The 23,698-nt window shown below is 36.9% G+C and overlaps 2 protein-coding genes across 2 annotated transcripts in view; one reads left to right on the top strand and one right to left on the bottom strand.

The window, feature by feature from the left end:
• CTNNA3 (catenin alpha 3) overlaps nucleotides 1-23,698 on the bottom strand; it is a 1,821,585-nt gene that overhangs the window by 1,000,918 nt on the left and 796,969 nt on the right. The window lies entirely within an intron of this gene.
• The window catches only part of LRRTM3 (leucine rich repeat transmembrane neuronal 3), a 178,357-nt gene continuing 172,294 nt past the window's right edge, over nucleotides 17,636-23,698 (top strand). The window contains exons 1-2 of the mRNA XM_002820898.6: nucleotides 17,636-18,191; nucleotides 18,523-20,054. Of these exons, the coding sequence (XP_002820944.1) occupies nucleotides 18,188-18,191; nucleotides 18,523-20,054 (1,536 nt within the window). The 5' untranslated portion in view covers nucleotides 17,636-18,187. The remainder of the gene's footprint in view (nucleotides 18,192-18,522; nucleotides 20,055-23,698) is intronic.

Below are 23,698 nucleotides of genomic sequence, written 5' to 3'. Positions count from 1 at the left end.
TGGATGTTCTCTAAGAGGTCCTGGTCATGCTGAATACTACTTAGGTTAAGTTTCCTAACTTGTGTCAACCACCTTTATTGAGCATAAACTGAGAACTTATAAAATGAATAAGAGAGTATTCTAGCTGCTGCTATGGCTAGATTAATCATTGTTTTTTTTAAAAAAAAAATCATTTTTATCATAGTAGTTTTGCTTTGCTGGCACTTAATTCAGGTTTCGCAAACCCTGTAAGTTGAGTCTGGATAGTGCCATTTTTATGGAGTCACAAAGCACCCTGTGCTTTTTTCATGCTAGCACTCCCTACACACATTGTAACAAGTGTTTATGATGTGCTAGAATAGATTGTAAATGCCACAAGTGTGGAACTGTATCTTTTCTCTTAATTCTTCAGCACCTAGAATGGGAAGTAGCACATGGTAGACATATGAGGACCAGATTACAAACAGTCATTTAAATGAGACTTCTTCAAGCTGGATTTTAAAGCCAGCCTTCTTGACACAGTATTGTTGGCAAGTTTTTATTTATTTATTTAGGCTACAGGTATTTCCAATAACGTCCTCATTGAAAGCCTACTTAAGCTAGGAAGCCACTTGCGATAATACTAGAGGTAAGAAACAGGAAGAGTAAACAGCTCCAAATAAGGAATTGTTCCCAAATTGCCCCTGCACATGTTGACCCCAAATCAGGAGTGAATACAAGATCACTACCAGCCGGGCGCGGTGGCTCGCTCCTGTATTCCCTGCAATTTAGGAGGCCAAGGCAGGTGGATCACCTGAGGCTGGGAGTTCGAGACCAGCCAACACAGAGAAACCCCGTCTCTACTAAAAATACAAAAATTAGCAGGGCATGGTGGCACATGCCTGTAATCCCATCTACTCGGGTGGCTGATGCAGGAGAATTGCTTGAACCCGGAGGTGGAGGTTGTGGTGAGCCAAGATTGCGCCATTACTCCAGCCTGGGCAACAAGACCAAAACTCCATCTCGAAAAAAAAATAAATAAATCACTACCTTTGGACACAAATGAAATTTCCTTCAGAACAGGAAATTTCCTCCAACCAGTTACTCAGATTGGAAGCAAATAAGAGAGCAATAAAAATCCATCTGCAACACTTCTTAGTCAAATAGAGACCAAATGGTGAAAAATACACCAGTACTCTGGTTAATTGGCCCAAATTTTGAGTGAGTTTCATGCTTAGTACATACTTTCTGCTTGCACTTATCACATCTTGGGTAACACAGATTTGTGAATCAACTACAGGTATTCCCAGAGAACCATAATTATGATAATGATATAGACATTAGGAGCAGCTACTTCTGCATCATCTTAATGTTTTCTTTTCAACACACATATATTGAGTATCCATTATCTGTTAAGAGTAGAATTCAGAAATGAATGAAACACCACAATCCCTGAATTTAAAGAATAGTCTATGGGGAAAAGGGCAAATAAACAATTTAATACTATGCATTTATATGGCATGTATAAATGGTTTATAAAAGTGCTTATGAGGAAGTCACCAAAATCCCTAGAAAATGTTTATGAAGATTATGTTTTAGATACATCTTATAGAAGATTTCATCAAATAAAAACTAAAGGAAGACTATTCCAATAAGAGAGAGCAGCATAAACAGTGATTTAAAGTCGGCTAGAAAATGGCTTGTTCAGGGAATAATAAATAATAAATACTTACAGTGTGGCTGTATTGCAAGTAGCACAGCATCTTCGTTAGTAAGTGCAAGTAATGACAAAAGGGTAGATTTAAGCCAGATGGTAAATAATCTTTGTATCAAGTTGAATTCTTTGTCCTTCATGGCCTCACTTAAAGCATCTGCCAAGTCTTATACAATATGACTCTACCAACTTTATCACTACCCTTAACCATCACATCTGATGGAAACTTAGGGTGATAACCTTTTCCTAGAACAGCCAACTCATAAGCCAGATAGCAACCTATAAGATGGCATGGAAAAAAAATCAGAATTTTCTTCTCTAGAATTTTAAACAGAAAACTATCAAAAGAATGAACTGATTTTCAGTACAACTAAGACAGTCACAAGGTAGCATGTAGGCATTGAAGATAACATGTAAAGCCAACTCCATGGCAAGCAAAAACCATGAATAAGCTAGAGCTGTGAGGCAGAACAGAGGTGAACACAAGACAGGTGACGTGGAGAAAAGCAAAGTGGCAGATCACTGAAATGAAGCTATGGATCCCTCTCCAATTTGGTTTCTGCTCTTCTTGAAAACCAGTTGTTTGCCTTTAACAAAAGTATAAATGAAATGACAACCTTGTGTGTCATGACAATGAGTCGCTATTTAACCAGAGGTCACAGTGAGCTATTCATGGGATTTAAAGAAGACAACAATGTAAGCAATTTTAGATAGTATATTGGGAAAGGAGTAAGACCATTCTGAAGTTGCCCTTTGAGCCATTCCACTGAGGCCTAACCAAATTTCAAACAAGAAGGAAGCAATAATTCTTTTGTTTACCTTATTACTTGAAGGGGAATAACTTTCTACTTAAAATATTATGCTAGCCATGTGGAAGATAGATTATGTGTGCTAGAATATTAGTAATTTCTTTCCTTTTCAGAGCCAATTATGCACGTTTCAGTTACTTAAGGGAAAGTCTGTATAATTCAACATTAATAAAGACTGTTCTATACATTTCCAAAAGTAGGAGGAACTTAAAAGAATTGTTTTGCCCATAGCAAAGAATGCCATGCATTAAATTCAAGTTAATAAAAAATTTGTATAGTTTCCAATATTAGTACGGATTACCTTTGGATGGTGAAATCATGGTTCATATGTTTTATAATAAATGTATATCACTATTATAATGCAAAGAAAACAAACTTAGAGAATAATTGAAGACTTGTTTGTTTCCTTTCTATTTAACAAAACAGATTTTAAGTCCTAGTTGTCTAGTTAAATCTATATGAGGTTAGGAAAAAAGTTAGATAAAGTGTCAACTACTGTTTTTCACATTGTACAAAAACATTGATTTGACTTCAAAGAAGACAGAATGATTATAAGAAATAGACTAATCTCAAAGGATCTAGGCTCTACTCAAAGTCTTGTATCTGTGTCGTATATTAATTGAACCAGTTACTTCATCTCTCTGGTCTATATTGTTAAATCTGTAAAATGTGAATTGGACAAAATAATCTCAAAATCCCAATTGTGTGAGTCTCTTAAGCCTTTATGTCACTACTACTTGGTATTACTACAATATTTTCCAAGTTTAACTTGCAAAGCTTGTAAGCCACTTGAAATTATGTAAAACCTCTCAAGTCGTTTAGAACTACCCATAGAAAATATATAAAGCCTAAGAATCAGGACTAATGGCCTGAACATATAATGACATGTTTAACTGTTTTGGTTTCTCTAGGCAGAAACCTAGAGTATTTCAAAAGGAAAACACAATGATTAAAAATTGAATACACTAAATCAAAAATATTTTCATGACTTTAACTAAATACTATAAAGAGAAAAAATATAGAATCAATGTAGGCTTTAGAAAAAGTCTGGCCTCAACTATAGCCAATGAAGAGAAGAAATTTTATATTACTATTACCAGATTTTGCATACAGGCCCATACTGCGTCATCAGAAGATACAGACTTGGATTATACATAACTGGTTGCCTATTTGAAATTTAAATTTACTTGTAAACCTCTACTTCCTAGAGTTGTAAACACACACTCACCTTCATACACCACGCCACCACCAGAACCATATACATATGTATCAAATTCAGGTTTTCTAGTTTTTTACTATAAAATAACAAATACAAATTTGAAAATAGCAAAGTATTCCAAAGTATAAATGATAATAATTAAAAACAAAATTTTGACACAAAACAATAGGAAAATAAATACAGATACCAATAGGGTATAGTTTGTTTCTTTTAAAAGTTTACATAAAATTCCATTCTATTTCATTAAAAAATAGAAGTTCTTTTTTTTAGAAGAAACATTGGGCTCACGAAAATTAAATACCTGTAAGATATTGAAAACATTTAAGTTTGCAAAGTTATAATAAATACAAAGTATGAGATGCCAAAGAAAATTTAGTGTGCATGAACACAACACCAGGAAGAGTCATCCTATTTCCACCAAATATATTCCCTCAATATCTATAGTAAGACATAACCCCCAAGAACGGTAGTAAAAAATATTTTTTCCTAGCATTTTTGGAGGCTGCTGGGCTTGCTGATATTAGCAGGTTGGTCTAGGCTAAAAGGAGGATGTGGGAGAAACCTCATCAAAGTGATGATTCAAAATTCATAAATAAATGAACAAATGGGGGAACATTTTAATCACACCCACAGTAGAGTAAATGAAATAATGGCAGACACCCTTAACGAACTATACAGCCAAGGAAGACACAAGTAAATACAATATATCCAAGCTTCTTCTAACTTAAAAGTTGTATTAAGAAATGCGTACATAGGCCGGGCACGATGGCTCATGCCTGTAATCCCAGCACTTTGGGAGGCCGAGGCGGGCGGATCACGAGGTCAGGAGATCGAGACCACCTTGGTTAACACGGTGAAACCCTGTCTCTACTAAAAATACAAAAAATTAGCCAGGCGATGTGGCAGGCGCCTGTAGTCCCAGCTACTAGGGAGGCTGAGGCAGGAGAATGGCGTGAACCCGGGAGGCGGAGCTTGCAGTGAGCCGAGATAGCGCCACTGCAGTCCTGCCTGGGCGAAAGAGCCAGACTCCGCCTCAAAAAAAAAAAAAAAAAAAAAAAAAAAAAAGAAATGCGTACATAGTAAGAGACCTTATAATGACACTAGTGCAAAATAGATTGGGGGATATGGATAACAAAGGAGGACAGCATCTCACTTTTACAAAGATCTTCAGCTCCCATTTTCAACCTTGGGCTATAGTCTTAATTTATATGGCATCCTTCTAGTATCATCTGCCATGCCTGAAATCTGTCATGAGAAATCCATATCTGAAACATGGCAGATTGATCGCATGCTTTTATTGTCTCTTTCACATCAAAACTCAAGCAATGACAAATGAATACAAATGAGGATAAAGAGAAAAGAAGAATGAACAAACAATTTCTGCAAATTTTTGGAGAACAGAATACATGGTAGAGTCAAGGCAGCTACAGTCTAAGTGCTTACTGAAGGCGGACCTTATGTCATGCCATAAAAGTCATGAGAAGCACCAGAAGTAGGGGTCACAAAAAAGATGAGGACTGATCTTCACGGAGCGAGATCAACTGCCAGATTTCGGTCTTTACCCCAAGCAATCAAAAGACTACCCCATCCCTCTAACAGAAAAGAGTTTATTTTCTGGCAAATTCAAACCTGAAAAGCTACATTGAAGTATACTAGGCATAGCAGTGAGGCTTGGGACTGACAACCTAAAACTAAAATGAGAATGTACATGTTGAACTTGGGGCACCCAGCACCCTTTCCCTGCCTTGCCCCCAGAACACTGGTAGCAGGTTCACATCTTCCATGTAGGAGCGGTTGGCAGTCTTCTCTGGGGGTGTGGGGGGTGGAGTCTACATACATGTACCTGAAGCAAGCTCTCTGTCTAATCTTGCTAACACAAAATCCACCACCGAAACCTTGCCCATTGGCAGGGTACCTTCTTTTTTTTTTTTTGAGACAGAGTCTCACTCTGTCCCCCAGGCTGGAGTGCAGTGGCACGATCTTGGCTCACTGCAAACTCTGCCTCCCAGGTGGATGCCATTCTCCTGCCTCAGCCTCCCCAGTAGCTGGGACTACAGGCACCCGCCACCATGGCCGGAGAATTTTTTGTATTTTTAGTAGAGACAGGGTTTCACCATGTTAGCTGGGATGGTCTCGATCTCCTGACCTCATGATCCGCCCTCCGGCAGGGTAGTTTCTATCAGTTTTTAGTGATTCACTCATTAATATGAATGAACACAGAAGAATCTTAACAGTTGAGAAATGCCTCCAACATGAAATGGGCCAACACAAACTGGCTAAATTACCTCAGAGGAAGTAGTGGCACCGCAGCAAGCAATATACCACCAAAAAAAAAAAAAAAAAACTACAAATAATATCCTCACAGTGAGAAAAAATGGCACATCCATGAGAGTAACAGTATGCTATGAAGAAGGGGCAAAAAGACAACTTAAAAAGAGCTCATGGAGATAACCAATATGATCACCTAAATTAGGATGGGAGTTGGAGGATCAGCAAACTGTTTCTGTAAAAGGCCGCATAATAAATATTCTAAGTTGCAGGATTTGCCATCTCTCAACTCTGCCATTGTAGCTTGAAGACAACCATAGACAATGCATAAAAGAATGCACATGAATATTTCTTTATTTACAAAAACTTAATTTTAGTTATATTGCTTGACCCAGTGGTATCATTGCTGGATTGGATTGTGCCATAATCTTCTGACATCTGGTCAAAATTTGTAATAAATAAATAAAATATTGGATCATAAAGCATAGACATTACTCTGTAGGATGGAAAGAGATAAAGAGATGGAAAATAGGAAAGAAAAACCAAAGGTTCAATCCAGGAAATCCAAAATTTGTCCAATAGAAGTTTCAGAGACAGAGAACAAAGAAAAATGAGGACAGATCATTTTTTGAAACATACAGTACATTTGTATAGAACTGAAGGACATGTCTCCATATTCAAAAAGCTCACTGAGTACCCAACAACTAATGAAAAAAAAAAAAAAGCACGAACCAAAGTGTATCTGTATACAATTTCCAAATACCAGGTGGGAAGAAAGTATCATACAGAGGAAAAAAATAGATCATACACAAAGAAATAAGAATCAGAATATTGTCTGATTCTCTACAGTGAGAGTGGTAGGGGAAGACAGTAATTCAATGCCTCAAAGATTCTGAAGGAAAATTATTTACCACCCAGAATTATATTACAGCAATCTATCAATCAGTAATACTGTACTAAAAAACTTAGACATGAAATTCTTATTTCACATGCACCCTTTCCTAAAAATCTATTAGTGGAAGGTGCTTCAACAAAATGAGTGGTAAACTAAGAAAATAAATACATGGAATCCAGGAAATAGGGAACCTGTTCTGGAAAACGGTGAAGTACTAGGTACATAGCTAGAATTGGATATTGGAGCCAAGAAATGGAGTGCTGCAGGCAAATGGGATTATCTGAATTGCTTGAGTGTTTGGAAAGCTTCGGCATTTGACATATATATAATATATATATATATACACACACATATATACACACACATATGTATATATGTACACACACACATATATACATATATACATATTTTTTTTTTTTTAGATGGAGCCTTGCTCTGTAGCCAGGCTGGAGTGCTGTGGTGCAGTCTTAGCTCACTGCAACCTGTGCCTCCTGAGTTCAAGCAATTCTCCTGCCTCAATGTCCTGAGTAGCTGGGACTACAGGCGCCTGCCACCACGCCCAGATAATTTTTGTATTTTTAGTAGAGATGGGATTTCACCATGTTGGCCAGGATGGTCTCAGTCTCTTGACCTGGTGATCTGCTCACCTTGGCCTCCCAAAGTGGGCTGGGATTACAGGTGTGAGCTACTGTGCCCAGCCCTTGACATATATTTTTAAATGTTGGGACAAACAACAAGCCCTAGATACAGACAAAACAGCAAATGTAAAAGAGGTAGAGAGAGAAAGAAAATAGGAACAATCCTTAAACTGCAAGAAAAGCAAAACGCTGAATGAGAATGGCAACATAGTCTAGTACACCACTTAATTCATCAGTGTCTTTGTTTACACAGTGATTGTGAGTCATATCGCCTATTTATTTAATACTGTAATAATAACATATTAACATGGGAAGCAGGGAGAGTAAATGATACTGAATCCTCAGTTAAAATAGCAAGAAATTAAAATATCAACAAAATTCAAAAATATAAGAATTAAATAGTAGCTAAAATAAAATGATTGCACCTAAAAAGAGTAATTGGTAAGAAATTGAGAGGGAAGAGCAAGGATGAATGTTTTTAATACAGGGCTTTTCTCCTATTTGCTTTTTAAGCTATAGTATGTGCATAAAATGCAGTTCTCTGTGCTTCCTTAATACTTTCCATTTCTCAGACTCACCTATTAAATTTCAAGAATCCTGAGAAAGCTAATACTATAAGCCATTATCAGCTAATACCATAGGATTCATTTGTTGATAAGTGGAAAAAAGAACTGGGTCACCACAGGCACCTGAGACAAAGTGGAAATGAAAGAAAATCAGTAAGGAAGAGGTAAGGAGGTGCTGGGGGGAAATTGAATTGTAGGACACTCAGTTGATGTCCAGAGAGTTGGAGAATTAGTTGGTATGGAAAAACTCCACACTCTGGTGTCAGAAGTGTGGAGTATATAAAAAAACAATTTTCTTTTCCTTTTTAATGGTGGCCAATGAAAACCCAAAAGGAGATTACATCTAAGGTGACAGGATTATGTGAGTTGCTCCCTACTTGCTCTCCAATGTCAACAACTCAGAAAGGGATTTTTCTGGCCACAGTATCAAATGGTCATTGCCCTTATCCTTGTTAGTCTTCTTCACAGCACTTATTACTAGTTGACATTGTAGTGTGTAGCTATTTTTATTTTTTTACCATCTCATCAACAAGAATGCAAGAAGTCCTCCGGTGGAAGGCACTTTGTCTTATTCACTACTGTAACCCCAGCACAAAGAACAGTGTAAGAGTTTAATAAATACTCATTGAATAAACAAGTTAATTTTATTTTTATTAAGGATCTGTAGCATTTGCTACCAGGGACTAAGTAAATTTTTGCTCGAGTTACAATTTTGCCACATGGGGGCTCTGCTGTTAGTCGCAAGAGTATCCTAAGCATTCCCCAACATTCTTAAGGGAACGGTTCAACTGGGAATGGCCACAGCTACCGAGTACTAACAGTATAAGGAAGGATCCTCCAGTTTGACATATAGGCTGACATATTTTAGAGTAATATAAGGACCCACAGACTTCTGTTCTCTGCTACTTAATTGTACACTATGCAGGGATTCTCATTTGTCAGAAGTTTAATATCTTTCAGATCTGGGCCCTAAAATAAAAATGTTTTTAAATCAGACATTGTTTCAGAAACAAAAATAAAACCAACTTATGGCATAGCTGCTTCTTTATCAAAATCAAGATTGTCTATTATCTTTCTCCTCCTGGTGACTGGGGAATTTAATTCCTAATGCTGATATAATTGCCAGGAAGTCAAATTTTAAAACATACCAGTGTATCCAGTTGAAACTATTATATACAATGCTTTAAAAATACAATATGAAATTTTCTTCAAAAACTCTTGTTACATCAGAATATATGTGAAGTGGATATAGCAAAATGTTATGATACCATTTAAAGAACACTGACTGACTTTACATTCAAAGCGCAGTCATAGATGCAAAGTAAAACATCAAATATTAAGGTATAAATTTGGTTAAGAGGTTCTTATAGTCCCTCTAAAAGTCTTTTCTCCACTGTGAGAAAATATAGGAAATTTAGGAATATATATAAAACTAGACGTTTCACAATGTGACTCTGGTGCCACACGTTTCTTGATGGAATTTGTTCTGAAAGAAAAGCTAGAAAACTGATTTCTCTCAGCTCAAGTGACTACAAATGAATTTTGATTGCTATCCTCTTGATAAGAATTTTTTGTGCCTCAGTTAGAGGAACACTTCAACGGCAATACAAAAATTAGCAGATTTGTTTAGCAAGTACCAACAACAAATAATTGCTGTTGCTGACTAAGGGCAAAAAGGCAATTGTGATGGGATGTGAAGAACAGAAATCCTGGTGATATGAATGTTAACCAACAAAGTTCTCAAACTTCCCATTTAATGCATTACTGAATTATCTGATGGCATAAATACCACAAAGTAGAAGTACAACTTTGCTCTAAGCTCTAAGTCCTGTATTACTCAAAAGTTCTTCAAATCTTAAACTGCCACCAAGAATGAATAGATGCCCCAAATATCCACTTTGGGGCTGGATATTCTGCTCAAATTAACGAATAGACTCTTGTTAAACATACACGCCATGAAAACTGACTCTGTGCAAGTTAGAGGCTACAATGGGAAAACCACCAAATGCAGAATGTGGAACAAGCTACGGTCCAAATGACCTGGCATCCAACAAATCAATGGCATTACAAAATGAAAGAGACTTCAAATACATCAAAAATAAATGCAATGTGTGAGCTTTTTCTAAGATCTTGATACAAACAAACCTACTTGAAGAACTTGTTAATTTTGTTAGGTATAATAATGCTAGATGGTTAAATTAAAAGGCTATTAGATGGAAATGCATACTGAAATGTGTGTGTGTGTAGATAGATAAATAGAGAGAGAGAGATTATAAAGACATATGTTGGCTGGGTGCGGTGGCTCACGCCTGTAATCGCAGCACTTTGGGAGGCTGAGGCGGGCAGATCACAAGGTCAGGAGATTGAGACCATCCTGGCTAACACAGTGAAACCCTGTCTCTACTAAAAATACAAGAAATTAGCTGGGCGTGGTGCTACGCACCTGTAGTCCCAGCTACCCAGGAGGCTGAGGCCTGAGAATCACTTCAACCCCGGAGGCAGAGGTTGCAGTGAGCCGGGATCGTGCCACTGCACTCCAGCCTGGGTGACACAGCGAGACTCTGTCTCAAAACCAAAAAAAAAAGAAAACAAGACATATGTTGAAGATTTGCTTTTAAAATACTCCAGAAAGAAAAAAATATTGCACTTACGTGGGAAAAGGTGTATTGACGAAATAAAATCAGCAAAATAGTAATAATTTTTGGAGTTGATATTTATTTTACTAGCCTCTCTACTTTTGTGTATGCTTTACCTTTCCAACTGAAAGGAAGAAAAAAAAGTATTTCCTTGAAGTCATATAGTCTTTTCAGCCTTCAGAAGTCTGCCACTGAAGGTTATAGTGTTGGCTAGATTTCCGTATTCCCATATTTACCTTAGGACTACCTTTGCAGGAGATGACAGTGAGGAATGCAATAAAAACTGAGAATATGGATTGATGCTGCTGCATAAATGTATCTTCAGGTGAATGGGAGGGAGACATGTTGGATAACCTTGTAATGTCTCATTCATTTAATTTGTCTTTTTCCAGAAAGACACTGAGAGACCATTTTAATGGTCAGACATGGAATATTCTTTATTTATTTATCAAAGTCAGAGATATTCAATCATAATCATATGTGACCAGACAGGGTTTTTAATGGAGCCCTTAAAGCAAGCAGATGGAAATCAAGGATATTTCAGGGAAGTGTTAATGCTCTGATGAAGATCTGGATATAATTACAAATGTAGACATGCATATGAGTATTCTAACTAGAAATGAAGAAAATTATTTTCACATCTGTAGGAAACTCTACATTGGCATTCTGACAACCCTGATATATTGTTGGGTCACAAACATTAAACTCTTTACAAAAGCTAAATCAAATGCATCTATTGGTGAAAGCACTTTATAAGCAAATACACAGAATATCAATGGTGTATTCTGTATAATAAATGCTTGTGGTATTAAAATTAGTAGAAAAGAAATACTGAGGAATGTTTCCTATAATATTAGTAAATTCTGGCATGCCCTTGGTCATGTTGATGACCCTTGATAACCCTTAATATATGCTCATGGCCACCGAACCTATACAGAATCAAGGGAAAATTAACTTTGTCGTAGATATTCTGATTCCAGAAATATCTGTAACACTTTATAAATATTGTACAACGTACTTACAAATAAATCATGAAAATGATTCCTAAGTAAAAAATCCTTAAAAGTTTATAAATCAGGTTTTATGTGTCCCATTTTGCAGATGAGCAAACTGAGACCCTAAGAAGTTTGCACAGAATCAGCTCCAAATTCCAAATGTCAACTGACATATGCAATAAACAGTACATCTGTTGAGTCCAAATGTTTCCTTACCTAGTTTTTATGCAATCTTCTATTTGAATTTTCATCAAATCTTTTGGCTCTACTGCTTTCCAAGGCCATATGCAAAGACGTTGCCTCTGTCTAGGTCATTTGAATGGAAATCCATTTGCTATTGTTTGGGGGCTAATTTTGCAAATCATTTCATAACTTTCTGTTCAAAAAATACCTTTAAAATATTTAAAAATACATCATGGTGCTTTGAGGCTTAAGATTAAGAAATATTTTCAAGAACTAAAGTCTCATAAAAGTGAAGAAAAGTGAGAGCCAAATCCAGATTTAATCCAAATGTGTTAAACTCTTGGTCTTGTTCACAAAATTTGACCCACAAAAAGTTATGGCTTCACCGTCCCTAGGGTTGCTTAGCCAATAAAAATGAACCATCTTTAATTTCCATCTTTATTTCATACCTCCACTTCTATTTCCTTAGAAAAGTTCTGTTGATTTTATTTTAAATATATCCAGAATCTAACCAATGCTCACCACTTCCACTGCTAACACCCTGGCCCAAGCACCATCATCTATCTCCTGGATTGATATGGTAGTCTCGTTACTGTGTCCCCTGCTAAGAGTGATCATCTCAGTCAGTCTGTGCTTCTATAACAAAAATACTATATCCTGGGTGGTTTAAACAGTAAGCATTTATTTCTCACAGTTCTAATGGCTGGAAAGTCCAAAATGAAGGTACCAGAAGACCTGATGTCAAAGACAGCCTGATTTCTGGCTTCTTAATAGCTGCCTTCTCTTGTAGCAGAGAGAGAGAAGAAGCAAGCTCTCTCACTTCTGTCTCTTTTTATCCTTATAATCCCACTGATCTGTCACGAGGGCTCCAATACCATGACATAATTACCTCACAAAGGCTCTATCTCCAAATACCATCACATTGGGAATTGGGGTTTCAATATATGGATTTTGCGGAGGGTAAATGAAAACATTCAATGCACAGCAGTGATCCTTTTAATAGTAATTTGATCACATATTAACTCTGCACAAAAATCTCCAGTTAGCTCCCTGTTTTCTCCATAATAAAGCCAGTATTCTTACAATGTCATCCAAAGCCCTCCATGACCTCCATCTCCAATTGTTCTATCACCTGATCTCTCATTCTAGACTCATTGGCCTCCTTGTTTGTTCATGGAACACATGATCTGCTTCCACGTTAGGCCTTTGCACTGGCCACTCCCCATATATACATTTAAGTATCACAAGCTCATATCCTTCAAGGTTTGCTCAGGCCAGTTTCTTAATGGCCCTAACCATCCTATTTAAAACTCAACCCACCTCATACCTTGCACTTCCAATCTTCCTTATATTTTTCTTTTTTTTCATAGTACATATGACCTACTAATATATTGTATATGTTTATTTTTAATTGTCTCTCTTATCCCTTTAGAATGTAATCTTCAGAAGGGCATAGGCCTTTATTTTGCACACAGATGTATTCCCAGTGTCTGGAACAGTGTTTAGCACATAATGGTTATTCAAATTAAATATTTTTTAAATAAATAAAATATCTGAAGTCAACAACTGTTAAGATATCAGTACAGCCTCTTTCAGTTATGAATTTCTAAGTTTATATCTGGCAACTCAGTTTCATATTGGACTGAAATTTGGCAGTATTGCCAAACTGAGATATGATTTATTTACCCAATTTAAACAAAATATGTTTAGCTATTTGAAGTCCGATAAACACAATAAAATAAAAAGTCTTTAGATATATGGCACTATTTTTATAATCGTATAAATCATTAAGGCCCTAGATGCATTGGGGATATTTAACTTGTCAGGTAGTTAACAGTTTGTTCTGTATGTGATATTAAGTGCAAAAGAAGTTGCTAGTTTCTAAATACATAATGCAGTATAATTTTGCTTCGCTGAAAGGCAAATCAGAAATAATCAGCTCACTATATTTGACAAGTAAAAGGAGAAAAAAACATTTAAAAAGTATACAGGCAAATTACTAAAATCTTTTAGAACACAGTCTTTTCTTTTTCTCTTGAGGGACTACTCTATGTCTTTGCAGTAATTTCTGCAGCCTCAAGTATTCAGTGTGGCTTAGAATCACATTATTTTGTTTTGGATTTCTCAACTAGCCTCATGGATAATCTTCCCTCTTCAAACAATTTATTATCCTGAACCAGATCGGACCTGGTTGTGATGCCGACTTAAGGGGTTGTGCCAAGGTAGGGGCCATACACAGTTCCTGGAGGCTGACTCAGTCAAAGAGTGGCTACTGATTACTGTTGAGAAAGAGGTCAGTGTTTTTTTCCTTAATATTATTTTATTATGAACATTTTTCCTTGTCAATCAATATATTGCTACCAAAGCAATTTTTATTGTAGCACATCATTCCTATCATATAGTTTTGTTTTATTTTTATTTTTTATTTTTGTGGGTACATAGTAAGTGTATATGTTTATGGGGTACATGAGACGTTTTGATATAGGCATGCAATGTGTAATAATCACATAAGGGTAAATGCGGTATCCATGCCCTTAAGCATTTACCCTTTGTATAAAAAACAATCCAATTATACTTTTAGTCATTTTTAAATGTACAATTAATTCATTATTGACTATAGTCACCCCATTGTGCTAGCCAATACTAGGTCTTATTTATTCATTCTAATATTTTGTACCCTCAGTTGTTAGTATTAAGACTAAATATCAATCATAAGATCCAAAGGGTAGGTGTAAAGTCAGAACTATGCAGTAAGATAAGATCAGGAACCAAGATAACAGAAAAATGTCTGAAAACTATGAGCAACATGTGTAACACAGCAGAGAATAATATTCACCGTAAATAATTCAAGAAGATTTATCCCAGGAAAAGCAAAGTGAGAGCCCACATTCTCAGTGGGTTCCTCTGTTCTTCTGTCACTGGGAAGCAAAGTATGATGAGCAAGAAGCACAAAGTTAATGGGTCCTCCAGCCTCTTGGAGTGGCTCTCTGCAGCTCTTGGGCAAAACAGATGTCTCAGTGACTACCTGGGAGAGTGAGGGGAAAACTCAGAGCCTTTCAAGCAACAGAGGTGTGAGAGAGAAGCTATCAATATAATTCCCATTAGTCTGTTTTTGAGAGATACAAGTTGTCAAGCCCATTTGGGATATTAAATGATAAGGGTTCAGTATTACCCTTCTGTACTGTGCAAAGGGGAATAGTCAAAAGCATATTTACTGTTCTCATGAAATTTGTAGTTTAACTATGAAGACAAGAGATATCTCTGTGAAAAGTACAGATCACTTTCTGATCAACTAAGTTTTCTCACTTTCTAGTTTCTGTCTTTGTCTTTGTATATACCTCCTTTAAGAATACTTTCTCCAAAATTGTTTCCAGTCTCACTGACTGAGGAAATTTTCAGGACTCAATCCCATGTACAAATGTTGAACATTACATAATCAGTTATACTATATCCAGTGTACTTGTGACTGCTATAAAAACATATTTTTTCAATAACTATTTATTGCATATCTGCAATGTGCCAAGTGCTGTTGTAGATATTAGGAAAAATGAAGTAGGCAAAACATTGTCTTTTTCCTCATGGAACTAACATCTCAGTATTATAAGTGTGCAAACCCTCTCTTCCTACTAGGAGAAAATATTATTTTTAATCATTCCTTCACAGTGAGTTTCTTAAACTTATTTCATCAGAGACTATTGAAAAGCACACACTCTTCCATCCCCCTAGAATGAGTATACTGGGGGAGGGATTGGGAAGTCTATCTTTTTAAGAAACTCACTGGATGTTTCATGTACATTCACAGCTTAGGTAACTCTGGGGGAAAGCACTGCCCTATTAAGAACATACTGCCCAAGGAATTGGTAATATCCATTGTACTGTATCTGTAGGACCCCTTTTGATTGTCATTACTAGCCTTTATCTAACATCTCATCCTTGGAGAATGTGAAAGCTCTCCATGGTTTTCCACAGACAGTTCACCTAACAAAAAATAACAAGGCAAACTTTTTCAAGAATACCATTTTTTTTTAAACAAATTAATATTATCAATTAAGCCTAAGTGATGGACTTTCTATTTTTTTTTAGATTATTTTTCCAGAATAAATTTTTTTTTATTATTTATTTTTAAATAAAATGCCTCTACATGGCAGATGTTATTATGTTCTACTTTGGAGATGAAAAGAATCAAACATTATTAGTTATGGTCCACAGAACCAAAAGATTTATTTTAAAGATAAAGTTCAGATGATGAACATAAAGGAAGTTATCTCATCAAAGAAGGCAAGACTGAGTAAATCTCAGAAATCCACCATGTACAATATTTAAAAATGCTCACTAAAGTTGTTCTTTGTGAGTTAATGAAGGTCAGTATAGTCAATATTCAGTACGTAATCTTAGCAAGTACAAATAAAGTTAATATTATTCAAATATCTTACACAGGCTTATTGCATGCAACACACTGTTCTAAGTAACATACAGATATTAAAATGACTTAATTCTCAAAACATGTCTCAAAACATGAAGTGAGTTTTTGTTTTTATACCCATTTTGCAGATGAGAAAACTGAGGCATAGGGAAGGTAAGTAACGCGCTTAAGGTTACATAGCTGGTAAATTGTAGCCAGGAGTTGGAATCTAGGTGAAAAAATCTATGCTGTTAATCATTAAACTGCCCTGCCTTAGTTTTTATACTTCTTTAGGAACCTCAGACCAAAAGAAATTTAGACAATTCTAATAGAACAAGCAAGAATTTGCTGATCGCAGCTTCCTTGCCCCAATCCTTTAATCGGCTTCATTTTCACTGACTTCTTTTTTAAATGAAGATAACAATGTTGTTGAACAGGATCATCTAGTGGTTAGTGGTTCAGCATAAGAATGACTTGCTTCTGAAGCTCAACTCTACCACTTGCTTGCTGTATGACCTTGAGAAAGTTACCTCTCCAAGTCTGTTTCCTCAGCTTTAAAAGAGAGGTTATAATAGGACCCACATCATACTATTGTTTAAAGAGAAAACAACATAGCCCATTTAAAGCACTTAGAAAGTGCTCCATAAATATTATTAGTGTAATAAATAGCAGCAACATCAATAAAGTATGAACCAAATGATCTCTTGATTCGTATACTAACACTAAAAATGGTTTATTTCCCTTCTAATTAAAAGAAAATTACAACAACCAAAACAACAAACGAAACCATAGCCATAAAATCAATTATATCGTCTGTGAGAAAACCGGAAAGGCTATTGGACACATTAATTCATTTGTCATCAGTCATCCCCTCTATTCCAAAATGTTTGTGTTCTAACATCCTGAGACACCTTGCATAATATAATCACTGTGACTCCAAGAGGTCAAATGGGCAGGCAGTTAATGCTTCTCTGTGAAAAGCTCAATAATTCATTTTATAAATTTCAGTTTAAAGCCTGCATTGAGGTTAAGAAAAATTGACGTTCGGTCTGTGAACTTAATGTCAAGCTCCAGAAAAACTCTGGGCAGCACATGTTTAGCAATTAGGTGGACACAGACAATAAAGACGTTGCCAAATTGTAAAACAAGACTTGGAAATCACAGAAACTGTTGCTAGTTATTGATCACGGTGACCATTCAGTTCCTACTGAGCCACCCAAAAGAATCATTCATTTTCCAGCAGAGAGCCTGCTCATTTGCAAGATAAAAGAGAGACATTTCTGCACATGCCCATAATGTTCTTCACCACTGGGGGCAGCTTTACATAAGACTGCATTCACTGAAACCAAAGCAACAGTCCGAGCAGCTTTCAGAATGACAGTCTGCAGAAGTGAGCTGAGCGTGTGCGCGGTACGGGGCTCTCCTGCCTTCTGGGCTCCAACGCAGCTCTGTGGCTGAACTGGGTGCTCACCACGGGAACTGCTGGGCTATGGAATACAGATGTGGCAGCTCAGGTAGCCCCACATTGCCTGGAGGAATACATCATGTTTTTCGATAAGAAGAAATTGTAGGAGCCAGTTTTTTTTTTTTTTAACCGCCCCCTCCCCACCCCCCAAAAAACTGTAAAGATGCAAAAACGTAATATCCATGAAGATCCTATTACCTAGGAAGATTTTGATGTTTTGCTAAGAATGCGGTGTTGGGATTTATTTGTTCTTGGAGTGTTCCGCGTGGCTGGCAAAGAATAATGTTCCAAAATCGGTCCATCTCCCAAGGGGTCCAATTTTTCTTCCTGGGTGTCAGCGAGCCCTGACTCACTACAGTGCAGCTGACAGGGGCTGTCATGCAACTGGCCCCTAAGCCAAAGCAAAAGACCTAAGGACGACCTTTGAACAATACAAAGGATGGGTATGTTTTGTCATTTTTCTTCTTTCCTTCTTAAAAAAAAAACAAAAAACCTCTAGTGTGTGTAATAATTCTGCCTTAATTATTTTAGAGATTACCTTGCTCTGCTCTAAGATTATGAATTTATTTGCTTAGTGGCACGTTTCCTTGTCTAACTATTTAAAAAAACAAAACACTAAAGACAATTCTCTATAATTACAAAGAGATAATATGTGATGTTAAATGTTATCTAGATTTAAATTTTTAAAAATGAAAAATATATGCCTATTTTTGCTTGATTAAAGATTAATTCTTTTTTGGGGGGATAACTTTTCTAAGTTGTTTTTATTTCCAGGTTTCAATGTAATTAGGCTACTGAGCGGATCAGCTGTAGCACTGGTTATAGCCCCCACTGTCTTACTGACAATGCTTTCTTCTGCCGAACGAGGATGCCCTAAGGGCTGTAGGTGTGAAGGCAAAATGGTATATTGTGAATCTCAGAAATTACAGGAGATACCCTCAAGTATATCTGCTGGTTGCTTAGGTTTGTCCCTTCGCTATAACAGCCTTCAAAAACTTAAGTATAATCAATTTAAAGGGCTCAACCAGCTCACCTGGCTATACCTTGACCATAACCATATCAGCAATATTGACGAAAATGCTTTTAATGGAATACGCAGACTCAAAGAGCTGATTCTTAGTTCCAATAGAATCTCCTATTTTCTTAACAATACCTTCAGACCTGTGACAAATTTACGGAACTTGGATCTGTCCTATAATCAGCTGCATTCTCTGGGATCTGAACAGTTTCGGGGCTTGCGGAAGCTGCTGAGTTTACATTTACGGTCTAACTCCCTGAGAACCATCCCTGTGCGAATATTCCAAGACTGCCGCAACCTGGAACTTTTGGACCTGGGATATAACCGGATCCGAAGTTTAGCCAGGAATGTCTTTGCTGGCATGATCAGACTCAAAGAACTTCACCTGGAGCACAATCAGTTTTCCAAGCTCAACCTGGCCCTTTTTCCAAGGTTGGTCAGCCTTCAGAACCTTTACTTGCAGTGGAATAAAATCAGTGTCATAGGACAGACCATGTCCTGGACCTGGAGCTCCTTACAAAGGCTTGATTTATCAGGCAATGAGATCGAAGCTTTCAGTGGACCCAGTGTTTTCCAGTGTGTCCCGAATCTGCAGCGCCTCAACCTGGATTCCAACAAGCTCACATTTATTGGTCAAGAGATTTTGGATTCTTGGATATCCCTCAATGACATCAGTCTTGCTGGGAATATATGGGAATGCAGCAGAAATATTTGCTCCCTTGTAAACTGGCTGAAAAGTTTTAAAGGTCTAAGGGAGAATACAATTATCTGTGCCAGTCCCAAAGAGCTGCAAGGAGTAAATGTGATCGATGCAGTGAAGAACTACAGCATCTGTGGCAAAAGTACTACAGAGAGGTTTGATCTGGCCAGGGCTCTCCCAAAGCCGACGTTTAAGCCCAAGCTCCCCAGGCCGAAGCATGAGAGCAAACCCCCTTTGCCCCCGACGGTGGGAGCCACAGAGCCCGGCCCAGAGACCGATGCTGACGCCGAGCACATCTCTTTCCATAAAATCATCGCAGGGAGCGTGGCGCTTTTCCTGTCCGTGCTCGTCATCCTGCTGGTTATCTACGTGTCATGGAAGCGGTACCCTGCGAGCATGAAGCAGCTGCAGCAGCGCTCCCTCATGCGAAGGCACAGGAAAAAGAAAAGACAGTCCCTAAAGCAAATGAATCCCAGCACCCAGGAATTTTATGTAGATTATAAACCCTCCAACACGGAGACCAGCGAGATGCTGCTGAATGGGACGGGACCCTGCACCTATAACAAATCGGGATCCAGGGAGTGTGAGGTATGAACCATTGTGATAAAAAGAGCTCTTAAAAGCTGGGAAATAAGTGGTGCTTTATTGAACCCTGGTGACTATCAAGGGAACGCAATGCCCCCCCTCCCCTTCTCTCTCCTTCTCACTTTGCTGGCAAGATCCTTCTCTGTCCCTTTTAGTGCATTCATAATACTGGTCATTTTCCTCTCATACATAATCAACCCATTGAAATTTAAATACCACAATCAATGTGAAGCTTGAACTCCGGTTTAATATAATACCTATTATATAAGACCCTTTATTGATTTGATTAATGTCGCATTTGTTTTAAGATAAAACTTCTTTCATAAGTAATCCCCCACATCCGCTGTTAGCCTCCTGGTGGGACCAAATCTACAGTTATAGAACGTTTGCACCTCACTGGCAAATCAAGGAAAGAGGTGAATGATTCCAGGTGCTCGGAGCTTGAGCTGATTCTTGGAGATGACTCAGTTATGGGAACATTTTATAGACAGGCAGAGCCTTTAAACCAATGCCTGACTTAAAAAAGAAAATTGCAGGAAACTATCAAAAGATGGTGCTAGGTTAAAGCAGCACCCTCAGCAGTTTCCAGAGGTGTCTGAATTACAGTAAGGCAAGCACAGGGACAAAGTGACGAAGGGTTAAAATGCTGCAAGCAGACAACTGCAAAATGTGAGGAGATGACAAAAATGTAAAGTTTTCGACTCAGCCTTGTCTCTGAAACCCATCTCTGTAAAATCAGACTAGAGGTTTCACTGTCAATTTCTTCTAGCCTGTATGTTTCATAAATAAATAAATGAAACAGCATTGAGAAGCCAGATTTCTCCACCACACCTCACGTTAGTTAGGGAGTTTTCAGATAAGGTTCGCGAATGGGAAAGCAGCTTGCTACAGGCATGTGGTTGAGAGCTTACCAGAATTTCTCTTTCCAGTTTTTTCAAAGACCCTAATGTAGTTAGCAGAATCCTTAGCTCTGTCCTGTTCTGTTCAGGATTTGTCAGGCTGCCCTGTTGTGTTCCATTACATGTCCTGCACACACCAGTCCCCTAATGACAGACACTTCATTCAGATGTGTAAAGAGAACACATTCCAAGACATGCCTTCCACCCACAGCCTCATTGGAAAGGATGATTTTGATAACACCTTAATAAATGTATAAAATGAATCTTAGAGGAAAAAAGACCAACACTATGACAGTTCTCTGTTGCTTTTCTATTGCTGACATTACAGTGTCCCTGTGTTCATCTGTATTGTGAACTCATCCATCAGTACAATTCTGTACAGACCCTGCTGGCAATCTGCAAGCTGCATGCATGTTTTTATGTCATTGGTGAAAGTTTATTGACTGCAGCACGAATATCATAGCCTCCGTATTTGAGTAACTTGAACCACAGTCAATGAAGGTTTTTAGAAAGATATATTTAGTCTGTATTCTCCTTCATCCTCCAAAATGAACAGTTCTATTATAGAAGCAAATATCAGGAACTGCAACATTGAGGCTGTTTCATTTACTTTGGCTTGCCAACCCCTACATCTTTAACCATGTCCCTCATCTCTGAAAACAGAATCACTGCAGCAACAAAGAAAAAGTGAATGGCTATTTTTACTAAATTTTTTTTATTGTTTGGGGGTTTTTCATATGCTGAGAGGAAAAATCTAGGCAAGTCACCATAAAATAAAATTTTAAGGATGCCAGATTATTAAAATCATACTTTTATAAGCAATAAAGAAAAATATTTAAAGTGAATTTCTCAAGGTACTTTGATATTGATTAAATCTTACAATAGATGCCACTTCAGAAAAACATCATAGCTACAATGTTTACCCATGAATAATTGTTGAATATACATGTATTCATGACAAAAAGTCACATATTACCAATGGATTAATAATGCAGATACTTCCTCACAGCTTACTGGATGACTGAGCTTACTGTGATGTTTTTTACTGAAGTTGTAACTTTACATTTTTCATAAAGCATCAGTAAATACATATTCCATCTTAAAAAGAAATTTTCTTTGGCTAGCCTCATTTTTATCTATACTAAAGATGTTTGTATTAGTGAAATGCAGTCTTAAAGTGAAGAATCCCATTTCTATTCTTTTTCACTTAACCTTCTGCCTTACTTGTGATGAATACAAAATATATTTAGGCAAGGAATACTTATATTTTTGAATTATTGCAAATTCTCGATGCTGTGGTGCTACTAGTATATATAAAATATGCTTGCTATATTGAAAAGCATTTCTAAAATTCAGCTACTTGGTATATAAAATATGATATAACAATAAATGAATCACCAATATTTTGAAAGCTGGTCACTTTTTAATGCCTAACTTTACTAATAAACATAATAATAGATAAGAACGAAAATAAAATCCCTTAGGTGGTAAAACTCATTTTGATTTGGGACATGAAATTATGGGAAAAAAGTTCTTTCTTCCTCCTCACTCTTTGAGAATGAATCTTCTGTAGTTCTCAGTGTCTTCTGAGCACAGATATATAATTCTTGTAGATTTAATAACTAGTTTACCACTGTAAATTTTAAAACGCCAACTGCCAGTCTCCTGCTCAAAGGTTGTTGCCTCACCTCCATCCCATGGTACTTTCTGGACTACATATCATAAATCTATTTGTATTAGTATTTCAAGTTCATGCAGATTAGAGAAATGTGATTGATATTTATTTTTGTAGTACATATTTACATAAAATATTGGACTTCCCTCAAAGGTGACAACAGTTTAAAAAAAAAAAAAAAAAAAAGCCTGACCTGTTGAACTATACAACAGAACACAGAATACTTTGCTTTACCAAAACAGAGAAGAAATGGGATTTAGTCTCTAAACTGCGTGTGAGTTTTTTTCCATTTTTATTAACCCCGGTACACATAGTGCTACCACAGCATGTAGTTAAATAGTCCCAGTGCCACAGTCTTGTAAGCAATACTTATGCAAGATATATTCCATTGAAATGAGTTTGTATTTTCCAAGGATGTTGACATTACATCTTTTCAAAGAATTTAAACAATTTTTTACTTGATTTGGTGAGTGAACTACCTAAGCAGACAGGCAGTAAGTTGTCTTTCTATGGAGCAGCAGTGACCTCTAGTGGCTGATTAGACTAACCACAGCTAGTCACACATTTTAGCTTTTTATCCTGAATCCTTATGTAAACGTGGTTTACAACATGTTTTTTGACTAGTAAATCAGATTTGAATTTTATTTAATTCATTTCCCTGGGAAATATAATTATAATGTAATTTTTGAATGTTATACTTTTCATTTTGACTTTTATAGTAATGCTGGAACAGAGGCCATGGAATTGGTACTGAAGACTAGAAATAAGTGTCCAAAGATGAAAAGCTAGTAATAACGCAATAAGAATAGATAAGAAATATTTTAAAGTGTTTATACTCATCGATGCTGGCTAAACATTTTGATATTTTTATTAAAGGGGTTAATATTTTTCATCAGCAAGATACATGTAATTTAGGTAGGAAAAACAAATTTTAATATTATATTAAAAGAGTCAGCATCAGTTATTTACTGGTCAGTGGATATGTCAAAGGTGTCAAAGGAGGGGGGCCTCCCCTTCCGGCCTTAGAACTCTCCAGTTTGCTGATTGTGCCAGTGACCTGTGCTTTGCCTCAG

This window comes from Pongo abelii, chromosome 8 (genome assembly GCF_028885655.2).
Source record: "Pongo abelii isolate AG06213 chromosome 8, NHGRI_mPonAbe1-v2.0_pri, whole genome shotgun sequence".
NCBI classification, from domain to species: Eukaryota; Metazoa; Chordata; class Mammalia; order Primates; family Hominidae; genus Pongo; species Pongo abelii.
The sequence above is the reverse complement of the archived record's forward strand: the minus strand, read 5'-3'. Positions and strand labels throughout refer to the sequence as shown.